The 12,632-nt window shown below is 51.3% G+C and overlaps 1 protein-coding gene across 2 annotated transcripts; it reads right to left on the reverse strand.

Moving 5' to 3' along the window:
• Positions 1-768: 768 nt before the first annotated feature.
• On the reverse strand, positions 769-12,281 carry BATF3 (basic leucine zipper ATF-like transcription factor 3). Of its 2 annotated transcripts, none has more exons than XM_032393218.1 (3): positions 12,027-12,281; positions 9,026-9,130; positions 769-1,258 (listed from the first exon to the last, which is right to left on the reverse strand). In XM_032393218.1, exons 1-3 carry the CDS (start codon positions 12,102-12,104, stop codon positions 1,076-1,078), a joined length of 366 nt encoding a protein of 121 aa, XP_032249109.1. In that variant the 5' UTR covers positions 12,105-12,281; the 3' UTR covers positions 769-1,075. The 2 variants fall into 2 exon arrangements, with proteins under 2 accessions (XP_032249109.1, XP_032249110.1); XM_032393219.1 differs by having other exon boundaries at positions 11,987-12,043.
• Positions 12,282-12,632: the final 351 nt, after the last annotated feature.

The following is a 12,632-nucleotide window of genomic DNA, read 5'->3' on the forward strand; positions in this document are numbered from 1 at the left end:
GGTCCTCTTTCTTTTCTTACTTTCTTCTTTTTCAACATCACATTTACAACAAAGCATCTTCCTTCTGTTCCCATTTCTTGTGCCCTTTACGATGGCATGGCTCCACCTTCCACAACTCCCTTGGTCCAGGGAAAAAGAGAATTGGAAGAGGATGAGGAGTCCTCTGCCATTTTGCTTTTCTCACTGGGGCCACCTTTGACTTGTCTTGGTTCTGCTTTTCCTGAAATAATAGTTAGACGGGACTTTTGAAAGGAAATTGCTCTCCTCATCTGCCAAAATATTTGTTTTTTTAAACGAGGGGACAGATTTCCCCATTCTGTTGTGACTCATACTAACATAAAGTGAAATTGTCCTCTGATCCTATGCCTACTTATGGAATGGGGAGGTGGCCCAGGAGTGTACAGAGCAGACAGGAAAACCAGCCTGGAATAGAACAGTTCCCATGAGAGTCCAGCATGGGCGGGGGTGTTGACTGAGACGGAGGGCTACCCAAAACAGAAGACAAGCACGAGTCATGCCCAGCATGACTATCCCTTGGTGACCCAGCTGGGGTGGCAAGAAGTCCCACTGGCCTTTGCTCTGCAGGCCCACAAAGGTGCCTCTTGCATCGAGCACAGTTACGGCCTCGGGGACGATGACCAGGAGGAGAAAGCAAGACCCAGGAGCCACAAAACAGCCTGAGAAGACAGAAGGTGACGACCTCTCCAGGACTAGGAAACGTATTGTATTTCCAAATTCCAAGAACTTGGCAAAAGGAGAGATCATAACCATCTTTATTATTCAAATTCTAGAGGTAATAATCCTACACAACAGGGAACCTACTAGCTGCCAAAGTGGATTGAGGTGACTCCTGAGGGTGGCCTCCCTGCCCAGATCCACTCAGGACTCTGAGAGGCGCCCGCAGGAGTGTCCTGCAGAGCCATCCGCTGAGGACATGGCCAGGAGCTCCGAGGAGGTGACCTGGCCCCCGGTCCCCCTGGACACAGATGCGGAGGGAACCCTCCTCCCCACCCTCCGCCCAGATGTGAAAAAGACCAAGGCTCCTCCGTCGGCAGAGGAGGACGATCCTCGGGCTTCATCGGGGCAGGCAGCCGGCCACAGGGTCCGGCCGTGGCACCGGCACAAAGTTCATGGGGCACAGCAGCGGGCACATCTTCTCGTGCTCCTTCAGTGCCTCGCTCAGATGCTTGAGCTCCTCCGTCAGCTTCCCGATCTCTCTCCGCAGCACGGTGTTCTCTTGCTCCAGGCACTCGTACTCCTGGACAGAGATGCAGAATGCGTGAACTGGTTGCTGCAACCACATTCCCTCCCCCGGGGGGGTGGGGGGCTTCCTCCCTAACCGCGCCCCCTTCCACCACTTTGCTTGCTTCGTGTTGCTCTCCTCCCACCAGGATAAAAGGTCCACAAGGGCAGGGCTGTGCTTTTTGAATCAACCGGACTGAGATACGATTTACATCAAGTAAAATACACCAGTTCTATGGGTCTCATTCAGTGAGTTTTGGCAAATGTCAACCAACGTGGATCAAGAGAACGTTCCTGTCACTCCTAAAAGTTCCCTCATGCCCCTGTGCAGCCCACCTCCCCTCCCCCAACTGCTGAGCGGCTCTCTGAAGATCTCTGTTGGGGTCACTGCTGTGGCCCCAGCACCTGGAACAGCGCCTGGAACATAATACGTGTTTGCTGACAGCATGAGTAAATGAATGAAAGTATCCCTTGCCTTGGCTTCATCCCAACACTCATCTGTGAAGTTCCCACTATATCCAAGTTTTCAGAGGCTTACACCTGGAGGGGCTCAGCCCAACCCACACAATGCAGAAAACAGACATCCAACGTGTGCTGGGCACTCTCTTCTTCAAAGGACAGTCCCCACCATTTCTGAGCTGCTCTATCAGAAAACTCCTCTTTGCACTGATACAAAATCTCTTGCTCCTTCAAACCCACCTATTGGGCTTGGTTCCACCTTATGGAACCACACAGAGTAAATTCAATACTTTTTCAACATCGCAGTTCTTGAAATATTAGGAGACAGCCCCATACCACTTCCCCTTAGGTATTCTCTGAGCTCAACTGTCTCAGGCATCCTGAGTTCCTTGGGTTTTAAGACTTCTGGTCCTTCTGCCCTCCTGGAGGTCATCCCAACACACACTCTCATCTGCCGGGATCTCTCTGAAAAAGTGTCATTCCCAAAGGGCAGTGCATGATTCTGGGGATGGCTTGACCATGCAAAGGGAGATGTATGGAGGTGGCCTGCCCTGGGGCTGGACCCACACCTGCAGCCACCTCACCCTGGGGAGTCTCCCTGAGCTTGCAGAGAAGTGCAAGTTTTGTTCACCTCTGCTGCTTCTCTGTCTATATTTGGATGGTGACTGATGTTCTGAAGATTAAGTGTGGGCTCTACATCCACTTCTCCTGACTTTCACTCTGTTCACTTGGGCATCTTCCAGCCTAGCAAAATCTTCCTGAATCTTAATGTGTCAGTTCATGGATCATGATACTACACAGCTGTAAGCTGTCCATTAACTTGATAAGTAGGTCTTCCTTTTCTTCCTCCAAGTCATTGACAAGTTCTACAACACTTGGCCAATGGCAGAGCCCTAAGGCATGCCAATAGAGACCATCTCAAAGCTGACAATCTTATTTAAATCTTGCTGCAATTTTGTTTACCATGCATTTCCTGAGGTGGCAACCCAACCTTATTATTATCCAACACATCTTTTCTCTGACTAGTAAATTTTTTAAAATAGCACTAAAAAAGTCTGATCTTTTTGCAGGCCTCTAAAGCACATGCAAATTCTCAACTCTGCCCCTTTGCTAATGCTATTCTCTTCCACTAGACTACCTTCCTCCTTTTCTGTGTGAGCCCAGCTCAAGCCCACCACCTCCAGGAAGGCTTCCCTGATCACAGCACCTAATGGAACCACATCCCTCATTATGTGTTCTATTCAATCTTGTATCCTATTCAATCTTACTTATACTAAATAAGATCGCTCCCCAAAGATCAGAAATGTATAGCACCTAGGAGCCTCTTCTACCCTCTCCTGTAGCCGTGCCTGATGGGCCATTGCCCAGTGACTCCTCTGCCTCCTTCTCTCACCCGCTTCCTTCCCTCCCCACCTCTAGGCACCAGAGGGGCTGCACACAGAGGCCATCTGAGCCCTCCCCAGGCAGACCCTCAGGATGGTCTGGAATACTCTCCAAGGCAGCAAGCTGCACCCTTCCCCCCCCCCGCCCCCCCGCCCCGCAGGCTGTCCCAGGTCAGGCTGACTTCACTAGCGCATGGGCTCCATTCCGCCTTCAGCCCTCCTGCCAACCCCAACTCCTCACGCTGTCCTCTGGCCTCTGACAGGCTCTGGTCCTGGAGCCCGAATTCCACCTACATCGCAGCAACAAGCCCTCCGTGGGCCAGGGGAGCGTGTGAATGGGAAGACAGGGACAGTCATCGTGGGAAGGCTGCCTGCAGCAGCGGGATGATAGGCTGCAGCTCTGTGGAGCGCGTGTACACACACACACACACGCACGCACACACACACACACACACATGCACGCACACGCGTGCACTCCAGCCCACAACTAGAAATGCTCTTCACCTCCCAGTAAAATGGAGAATATATGTTCCAATGGTCCATCCCCGCGTCCTCTCAACCAATAGGTTTCAATGAGCTAACATTTTAACTAGATTCCAAAAAACAGGAAAGTCTCTTGCTGTGGCAGAATATTCTATTTCTATATTAGCTTGTTTGCCCTTCTATATTTATCGAATTTTGTGGCAGGATGCCGTGAGCTTCTGAGCTTTATCTCTGAAAGCCATGAGGGGCCACACTGCCTAACGTCTTCCTGAGGTACCACTGCTTCCCCCGAACCCCAGTCCAGCAGGCCCCTCGTCTGCCTTCTCTGTGGGGACCTTCTCTTCTGGGATTTGACTTTTACTCATAAACCTGCTAAGGGACTTTCATGGAGCTGAGGGAATAAAAAGGAGAGAAGAAGTCAAGATCTTCCGGTGAGGCCAGCTCAACAAAAATAAAAGGAGTAGCTGGGACAGGTGGAGAGGAGGTGAGAGGACGCGGGGATGAAAGGGGAAAGAATAAGACCCCCTTCACACCGAGAAGAAGGTACCTGGACTTGACATACGTGAAAAACATCCTACAGAGCACAGTGCCCCCCAAACAAGGAATTATCTGGCCCCAAATGTCAACAGTGCCAAAGTTAAGAAACCCTAGTCTGGGCATCTAAGAGAGGCTGACTGTGGAATGAGGGCCTGTCTGGGGGTATCCAGGGTCCAAGGATGAAAAACCGGCAAATGAGCTAATGTGGGTCCCCAGGACCAGAGATGATAGCGAAGGAAGAAAGGAAATGAGGGGGTGGAAAAGGCCATAAGGAGGGCACAGCCACACACAGACCCCATTTCACAAGCGAAGAAAGTGAAACTCTGAGAGGCGCAGTGACTTTTCCAAGGTCGTGCAGGCTTGGAACCTGATTTCAAGGTCAACTGCAACCCTTGAGCAAGGAAGTAATTCTGCTTTCACTTGGCAGGGCCTGGCCCCAAATTTCCCCGAAGTGCTTACCAGCAGTAAAGGGCTGTAAGCGCTCAGGATTTTACAATAAAGCCTATTCCCAAGCACTACTCTGATCTCCTTCCCAGCAGAAAAATTGTGTCATCAGGACGGGCTGTACAAATTGGTGTCATCATCAGTTTCTGAACTAAGGGGGGATGACATGAAGCATTCTCTTAGAACATGCAACATCTGAAGAAGCCATGACAACGCAGACCACAACCGAATTGCCCAAGAAATCTGTCAGTTGCTGACATTTGGGGTTCCTGAGGATGGCATCACTGCCTTCCTTTTCTGACTCAATGTTCTTTCTCAGTCTTACACCTTGGGCTGCCTGGCTCGAACCAGTCTGACCCACTTCTGAGACACCTTTCAGCCTGCTGTAGAGAGCTGGACTGTTCACGCGCGTCCCTATTTGTGGATGTGGACTCAGGCGTGTGCCTAATGTTCAGAGATGAATAGGGGCTGAAATCCCCATGAGAGGTGTAAGCGCCTCGACAGGACGATTTGAAAAGCCACAGTGAGCGCTGAGGTACAAAGACACACGTGAGGAACAGCTTCTCGGCACCACACCCGGGCTTCCAGCAACCACCTCTCTGAGGGGAAAACTCAGATTGAAGAGTGACCCCAGCCTCTCTCAGGCTCTCCGGGCCCTGCCCTCCACGGAGGCCCTGCCCTGACGGACTGTCCCCGCCCCCCCATGGAGAACTGGGAGCAGCTGGAGGTGGCCCAGAGGCTTCTAGGAGCTAACACTGGCGGAGGTTTCTCAGGGTGCTGGAGGTAAGGGAGGCTCAAGGTGAGTGAATGAGGTGGGCAGGAGAGAAAGGTGGGAACTCTAAACAAGCTCTAAATAGTCCCCTTCGTGGTATGCAAGATAGGCAAATAAAGATCTTGAATTCTTTTGAGATATGCAGCAATGCTACGCCACAGGATGGGATAGAGAAAGGACTGAGTATAGCCCTTCTCATGGGCTAAGCTCCAGGGAGTGGCGGCGGCCCTGGCTATGAGGTGGCAGCTTTCTGCACCCTTTAGAGTCTCTGAGAGAGCAGGCCTCATCCCAGGTTGGAGGAGTTTTCTGAGAACTGTGTCTGGTCCTCGCTTGCCCCATCCTTGACGTGGCCTGGAGCCCAAGGGGGCCTGACGGGCTTTTCTGCCATGACCCTGAGCAGTGTGCTAGGGGCTCTGCCCTCAACTCACTCCTTGGAGCACAGTAAAACAATTCTTCACCACATTTTTAAACCCGATACCCCACCCTCAATATGCAGATTTTTTTTCAAAGTTAAAAAAAAAATACTCATTTTTTTTACTATATTTACCTTTTTTTTTTCCTATGTTGGCCCCGCAGAACATAGATCCCCATAACTGGGATGCCCTCCCTGGAAGGAGGTGAGGAATTAACAGCAGAGCTATCATTCGTGTGCTACCCTTCGGCCCAGAGATGACATTCCTTCTACCTTAGGATTGGGATGTGTTTCCATTTTCCTGAGCCAGCCACCTGCTTCCCCACCTCCCCTTGTGACCAATAACACTAGTATGTAGCTAGGGACAGTAAAGGTATGGGCTACAGCTTTGGGGTCTGCATATGGATGGAGCCACTGTCCTGGCCTCCTGAACACTGTGTTTCTCAACAAGACTGGCCTTGATGAGGTGATGTGCCAGTGGTGGGTAAACCTGATCTAGTCTTCTGGCTCCACAGAGTCAGAGAAGGGAGTGTTCTCCCATGGAGGGACTGGGTTTCAGATCAATTAGTCCCATTTCCCAAAAGAGCACCTGGCATAATTGGTCATGTGACACAGTGTATGGACAGCAGAAGAAGCTAGGAACCCTACAGAAGGGCCCCCCACCATGGTTCTAAGAGGGATTGGGCAGGAGTAAATGTGGTACCACCCCTAACTTTCCCAGGCATCTGGCTCATTTGGGTATCAAATCCAACAATGACAGATACTGAAAGAAACCCATCTTCTTTGACACTGTAGTATTTATGTTACCTTCTGAGGTGGGCAGAATAAAGGCCTCCCAAACATGTCCAAAGATGTCTACATCCAACCTCTGGAATCTGTGACTATGTTACCTTATGGGGCAAAAAAGACCTTGCAGATGTGATTAAGAATCTGAACGTTGGGAAGATTATCCTGGATTATGCAGGTGGACCCAATGTAATCACAAGGGTCCTTAAGGAAAGAAGAAGTCAAGAGTCAGAGGAGATGTAACAACACAACAGTGTCAGAGTAACGCAGCATGAGAAAGACTTAACTAGCCAGTGCTGGCTTTGAAGATGGAAGGGGACCACAAGCCAGGGAACACAGAAGCCTCTAGAAGCCAGAAAAGGCAAGGAAATGGATTCTTCTCTGGGGCCTCCGGAAAGAATGCAGCCCTCTTGTTAATTTTAGCCCCATGAGACCCATTCCAGACACCTGACTTCCAAAATTGTAAGATAATAAATCTGTGTTGTTTTAAGCCACCAAATTTGTCATAATTTATTACAGAGTCCATAGGAAAAGAATACACTTTCCTTGAAAACTCTTATGCTTCCAAAAGTAGGAATGAGATCTTACTCCTCTCTGTGACCCAGCAGCAAGGACTTGCCCATGGTGGTGCTAACAAATATTTGTGGAATGAGTCTACTCACCCTTGCTCCATGGAAGGTCTTGTCGATGTCATTTAGCCACCACCACAGACATAATCACTTGGGACTTACAACTGAGTGTCCCCTAGTGTTTTCTTATATTAATGCACCTGGCTTGGACGAGAAGCTTCTTGAGGGGAAGGGCCCTGGTTGCCCAGCTGGCACACGGGGTCTGAACGCAGGGCCATGCGCTAATTGAGCCGCAAGTGCCTTCTGGGGTTATCTGGTAACATGAGGCTAGAACCAGGACTGCTTCAGGAGCAAGGGGGAAGGAAGAAAGGAGGCAAAGGACATCCCACCTCTTCTTTGGAAAGTTTACAGGACCAATTCAGGCTGGGAAGGACCTTCTCTGATTCTTACCTGAGGATCCTATCTCTTTTTAGGGGCCGGCCTTCCTATTTCCAGGAAAGAGTCTGATATTTGTAATTTATGCCCACTGTGAATTTCTATCAGTGGGTCACCTCTCCCTGGAGTATATGCATCCTAAATCTCTTCTCAGTTCACTGTGAAAAGGTTTTCAGAGATCGTTTTTCCCCCTCATAACACCTCGGTATCTACTATGCTGTCAATGCCCCCAGACTCACCTTGCTAAGATAAGCTGTGACAAGAGAGCAGGCAGGGAAGGGCTAAATTAAAATCCTCAATTATTCACACCAACCCTGTCTAAAGGTGAGAGTTCAGAACCGTCACCAATTCTTTGGACAGATGCTTGGATGCCTTTGAGGCCAGTGCCTGATAGGGCAATTCTCATGTCCTGGCTGTGAGATTACGTGGGATTATGCACAAGGGTAGAGGAAAATGGAAGAGTTCAGGACAAACCCCAGGTTCCTGATGTGGGTGATGAGAAAGGTGGTTAAGTCCATTAACTCAACTTTAAGACAGTGAGAAGAGAGAGTCTCAGGGTAAACACACATATCACGGTCACGTTGCAGCCAAGCAGCCTGCAGCAGACCCATCTGGACACATCTAAGCAGACACTGGAGATACAGGTTCGGGGGTCTGGATCTGAGGTCCTGCCTGGAGCAATCAACGTGGGGAGCTAATGCTGAGAGAACAGATTAACAGATCATATCTTCCAGGGTGGGAAGGAAAAAGGGCAGGGTCTGAAAGCGTGGTCAACATCAACACTTAAGAGAACTGACAGAGGAAGAGAAGGTAGCAAAGAAACTGAGAAGAAAGGTGGTTAGGAGCGTCAAGTGGGAAATGCGGTCTCTTAGAAGCTAAAGACCTTGAAAGAAGGTCTCAGAGAGGGGGTAGGGTCAACGGTGTCAAATGTTCCAGGAAGGTCACGGTTGATGAGTCTAGAAAGAAGCCCCTGGATCAGGCAGTGCCAAGGCACTAGAGCTCTCCGTGTGAGCAGCTTCGGTAGGAAGCTCTGTGTGTGCGCGCGCGCGCACGTGGGCGCCTGCGTAGGGTGGTGTGCGTGCGTGCGCGTGCGTGCTGGGTGGGGAGGGGTGGCAGAAACGCTAGCACGGAGGACTGGGCAATAAATGGCACTGAGCTCATGGAGACAGAGGGTCTCTCTGGAAGGAGCAGGGAAGGGAGGAAGGAAAGAAAATAAATGGGACAGTAGCTTGAAAAGGAAAATGGGATCAAGAGGAGGTTTTGTTTCATTTTGTTTTGATTTATATTGAAAGGAACTTGAGAGTGAGGAACAACCAGCGGATGAGGGAGAAAGGTGTCAGTGAAGAATCAGAATACTGGGCTGGAAGGACGCAGTGAAATCAGATGTATGTGTCCAAACTGGTGGTGACCGGGACATGACCTTAGGGCCACCACCACAGTGTGAGGGTGGAGGCTGGCTCCTCTCCGTGGCCCTAATGGGGCTCTGTCCCAACCACAGGCTCACCTCGTGGAGTTTGTCAGCCTTCTGGGTCTGCTTCTTCCGACTTCTCTGAGCAGCAACTCGGTTTTTTTCTCTCCTTCGGACCTTCCGGTCATCATCCTCTGGGCTCTGGGGGGAAATGTCTGGTTAGGTGTGCTGTCGGGGCGCCTTGCTTCACCCTCCTCTGTCCTGTCTCTTTCCCCAGCATCGCTTCACCATTTTATTTGTAGTCCCGGCAGTGCTTGTTGCTACATGGGTGGGACAGCAGTAGCCCCTTGTTCAGCCATGTGCCGTGGCTGAGTTTAGCTGTTCATCCCCATGACCCCCTGAGAAATGTGTGGTGTCACTGCCATTTAAAAGATGAGGATAAGAAACTCAGAGGGGGTAAGGAACTTGCTCCAGGTATCACAGCTAGTAAGTGGGTAAATGGGAAGTGGAACTCAGGTCTGTTGGACTCCAAACAAACGTTCATAAACCTCTACCCCACAGGGTGTGTGCCTGGAAGAGGTGCAGTGTGAAAGTCCCATCTGCGAACAGGGAAGGCAGAAGGCATGTGCTCTCTGGAACCGGCTGTGTGCAGGCCTTACACCACCACACACAAACAGGTACTTTTGATACTGAATGCAGATTTTACACTGGTAACTAATTGCAACCACACAACTCTACCAACACACCAGATGATCTTAAACACCACCTCGTTTGAACAATGCTTGATGGACATTTTGTTTCACAGGTCGGAGTGAATCAGAAAGCAAACTGATGATGTGTCTTGAAAGCTCTCAGCTCTATATGAGATTTAACCAAACCTAGTTGAATCCTTCAAGAGTTATCCTGAAACAGGCAGGCTAAAAAAAAAATGTACCTACCAAGGTAAAAACACTTCAATTATAGAAAAAAACATGGAGAAGTAGAGAGTATTTGCTTTCCGGAACCCTGTGAGAAGGTACCAAAGGGGCGGGGAGGGGGTATACTACTTTTAAACAGTTTAAAAGCCAAGCGGTTAGTAGGATACAAACACAGGAAAGCTACTCAATTATTAACATTAATGGAAAACAAATATTGATAATATAAAATAATGGGTAATTTCAGTTATTTTATCTGGTCTTGTATTCCAAATATGGGAGACACTTATCTTCTCCCCAAGTTCCAGTGGGTAAAGAATTTTCAGTATGTGGAAGAATATAAGCCTATAGAAGGAGACAGATGAATAACATATATATAAATAATATAACAAATTGATGTGGTCCGGAAGAAATGCTTAAGGGAACAGGCACAAGGTGTTAAAATGTAGTTTTTTAGAGGCAAAGAAGCCTTGGTTAACATAAACAGAACACCACAGGGGCAAAATGTGGTGTACAGGACAGAACTTTAGCTTTAGAAATACATAGCCACTGGTTTTGTCTCTTACTGTCAATATAGCCTAGGGGAAATGGCTTAAATTCTCTGAATGTTCAATTTTCTCATTTATCGTTAAGTGTGAGTCATTCATTCTTTCAATAAGTATTAACTGAGTACCTGCCATGTGCCAGGCACTGTTTTAGGCACTGGAGATGCATGCCCTGAACAACTGATCCGTAATCACTGCAGAAATCATTCTAACAGCCTAATGCTTGGGACTAGCATATGATAAAATGAGATTTTTTTTTTTTTAAAGATTTTATTTATTTGACAGAGAGAGACACAGCGAGAGAGGGAACACAAGCAGGGGGAGTGGGAGAGGGAGAAGCAGGCTTCCCGCAGAGCAGGGAGCCCGATGCGGGGCTCGATCCCAGGACCCTGGGATCATGACCTGAGCGGAAGGCAGACGCCAAACGACTGCGCCACCCAGGTGCCCCGATAAAATGAGATTTTATCCTAAAGCTCCCAGCACATGATATACCCTTAGTAACCTCTGTGGAGGTTGCTATTTTTTGAGTCTCCCATAGTGCTTGTCACCAAATCATGCCTTTTTGTTCACAATCAAAAAGTCATAGAGCCCAAGGAAAAAACCTGCATCCTGCTCTCTGGGAGCAGACCCTGTAAAGTGGATTTATCACCTATCACACCTGATAACCCAGCAGTAACATTTAATCAAAACAGAAAGAGGGAAGCAAAGTGTTAAGATACTCATAAGTTATTAACTATATCTTAATTAGTCCTCATAAAAATCTCGAGAGGTTATTATTCATTTTACAGGTGGGGAAATTGAGGCTCACAGTAGTTAAGCAAAATGCCCAAGGCCACTCAGCCTGTGTGGTAAAACCGAGGTCCAAACTCAGAAATGTGTGACTCTCTAGCGTCACCTGATGACACTACGTGCCAGGCATCGAATTGGGAAGGGGGGCTGCATAACGATGAAGACTGTACAGAACAGCAGAGTGGGAAGTTCTCTGATGGCCATCCCCGCGGGCAACTTTATCTCAGTTTCCTGAGTACGCAGTTGTAAATGTTGCCGAGCACAGCATGGAGGGCTGAATGCGGGCCGAGGGGTTTCCACCAGCAGCGGGGTTGGAGTCCTCCCACTGTGGGCCCCCACCCCGCACCCTTAGGCTGATGGGTCCCGAGTTCCCCATTCGGACGGTAGACGTTGGGAGTGCCTGGATACGAGCTGCTCCTTCGGGCCTAATTTCCCCTCTGCGCACGCTGGCACCCGGGAAGGGTCACGCGTGCCGGCGATGGGGTGGCAGCGGGCGCCAGCGCCAGGATGGCGACACCGGGACAGCGCGGATCCCACGTGCGGGGAAGCGTGGACGGTGCCTGGGCGTCTGCGCCCTCCGGTCTCTCCGCTTCCCGGGGCGCAGAAGCCGGGTCACCGTTCCGGACGCGGCGGGCACTGTGCGTGAGCTGGGGACCACCGGGCAGAGGCGCCCGCGGGGTCCCCGGACCCACCCCGCGCCCCCACTCCTGCCGGTCTCTGGCTCCCGCAGCTCCCTTCACCCCAGCACTCAGAGTTCACCACCCCGGAGCCCCAGACCCACCTCCTCGTGCCCCTCGGCGCTCCCATACCCGCATGCCCGCGGGCCTCCCTGAGCCTCTAGGCCACTACCTGCGGCTGCGGTTGGTTCCCGGGCGCCACGACGCTCCTCTGCAGGACGCTGCCGGCCGCCGGGAGCACTTGCGACATGCCGGGCGCTCCTCCGGCCCGGCCCGCCCCGCCGCGCAGCCTCGCGGAGGAGCGGCCGCGCGGCCTGCCGCGCCCTGCACGCGGGGCACTGCCTTACCGGCACTCTCCGGTCACCCGCATCCTCGCGCCCCCGCACCTGCCGGCCGCCGCCCTCCGCCCCGCCCCCTCGGGCTTCCCGCTCTCCCGGCGCGTGCGGCCGCGGCACTGCCCGGGTTTCCCCACCCCTGGCCGCGGCCCGCCGGCCTGCGCGTCCCCGAGTCTGCCCGCCCCTCCTTCTCTCACTCCCGCCCCGTTTCCTCCTCTCCCCGCCCTCTCGCCGCACCTCGGGGTCCCAAATCCCACCCCTGCCGCGGCTTTCCGCTGGGCCCCTGCGCTTCGTGGAAGTCACGTGGTGGCTCCGAAACCCGGGAGGGAACGCGAAGCCCCCCCAAGAGAGGTGACGCTGGGGCGGCTAGGGGTTCAAGGAGACGCAGCGCAGCCTTTGGGGTCCTTCGGCGGCTCTCGGGGAACTCAGGCTGAGAGACACAA

The sequence above is a fragment of the Phoca vitulina genome, unplaced genomic scaffold (assembly GCF_004348235.1).
Source record: "Phoca vitulina isolate PV1807 unplaced genomic scaffold, GSC_HSeal_1.0 scaffold71, whole genome shotgun sequence".
Taxonomy (NCBI): Eukaryota; Metazoa; Chordata; class Mammalia; order Carnivora; family Phocidae; genus Phoca; species Phoca vitulina.

Coding starts and splice junctions, on each gene's coding strand:
- BATF3 (XM_032393218.1), bottom strand. CDS start 12,104: ATGTCGCAAGTGCTCCCGGCGGCCGGCAGCGTCCTGCAGAGGAGCGTC. Junction 9,131..12,026: donor GGAACCAACCGCAGCCGCAG/GTAGTGGCCTAG, acceptor ATTTCCCCCCAG/AGCCCAGAGGATGATGACCG. Junction 1,259..9,025: donor AGGCTGACAAACTCCACGAG/GTGAGCCTGTGG, acceptor ATCTCTGTCCAG/GAGTACGAGTGCCTGGAGCA.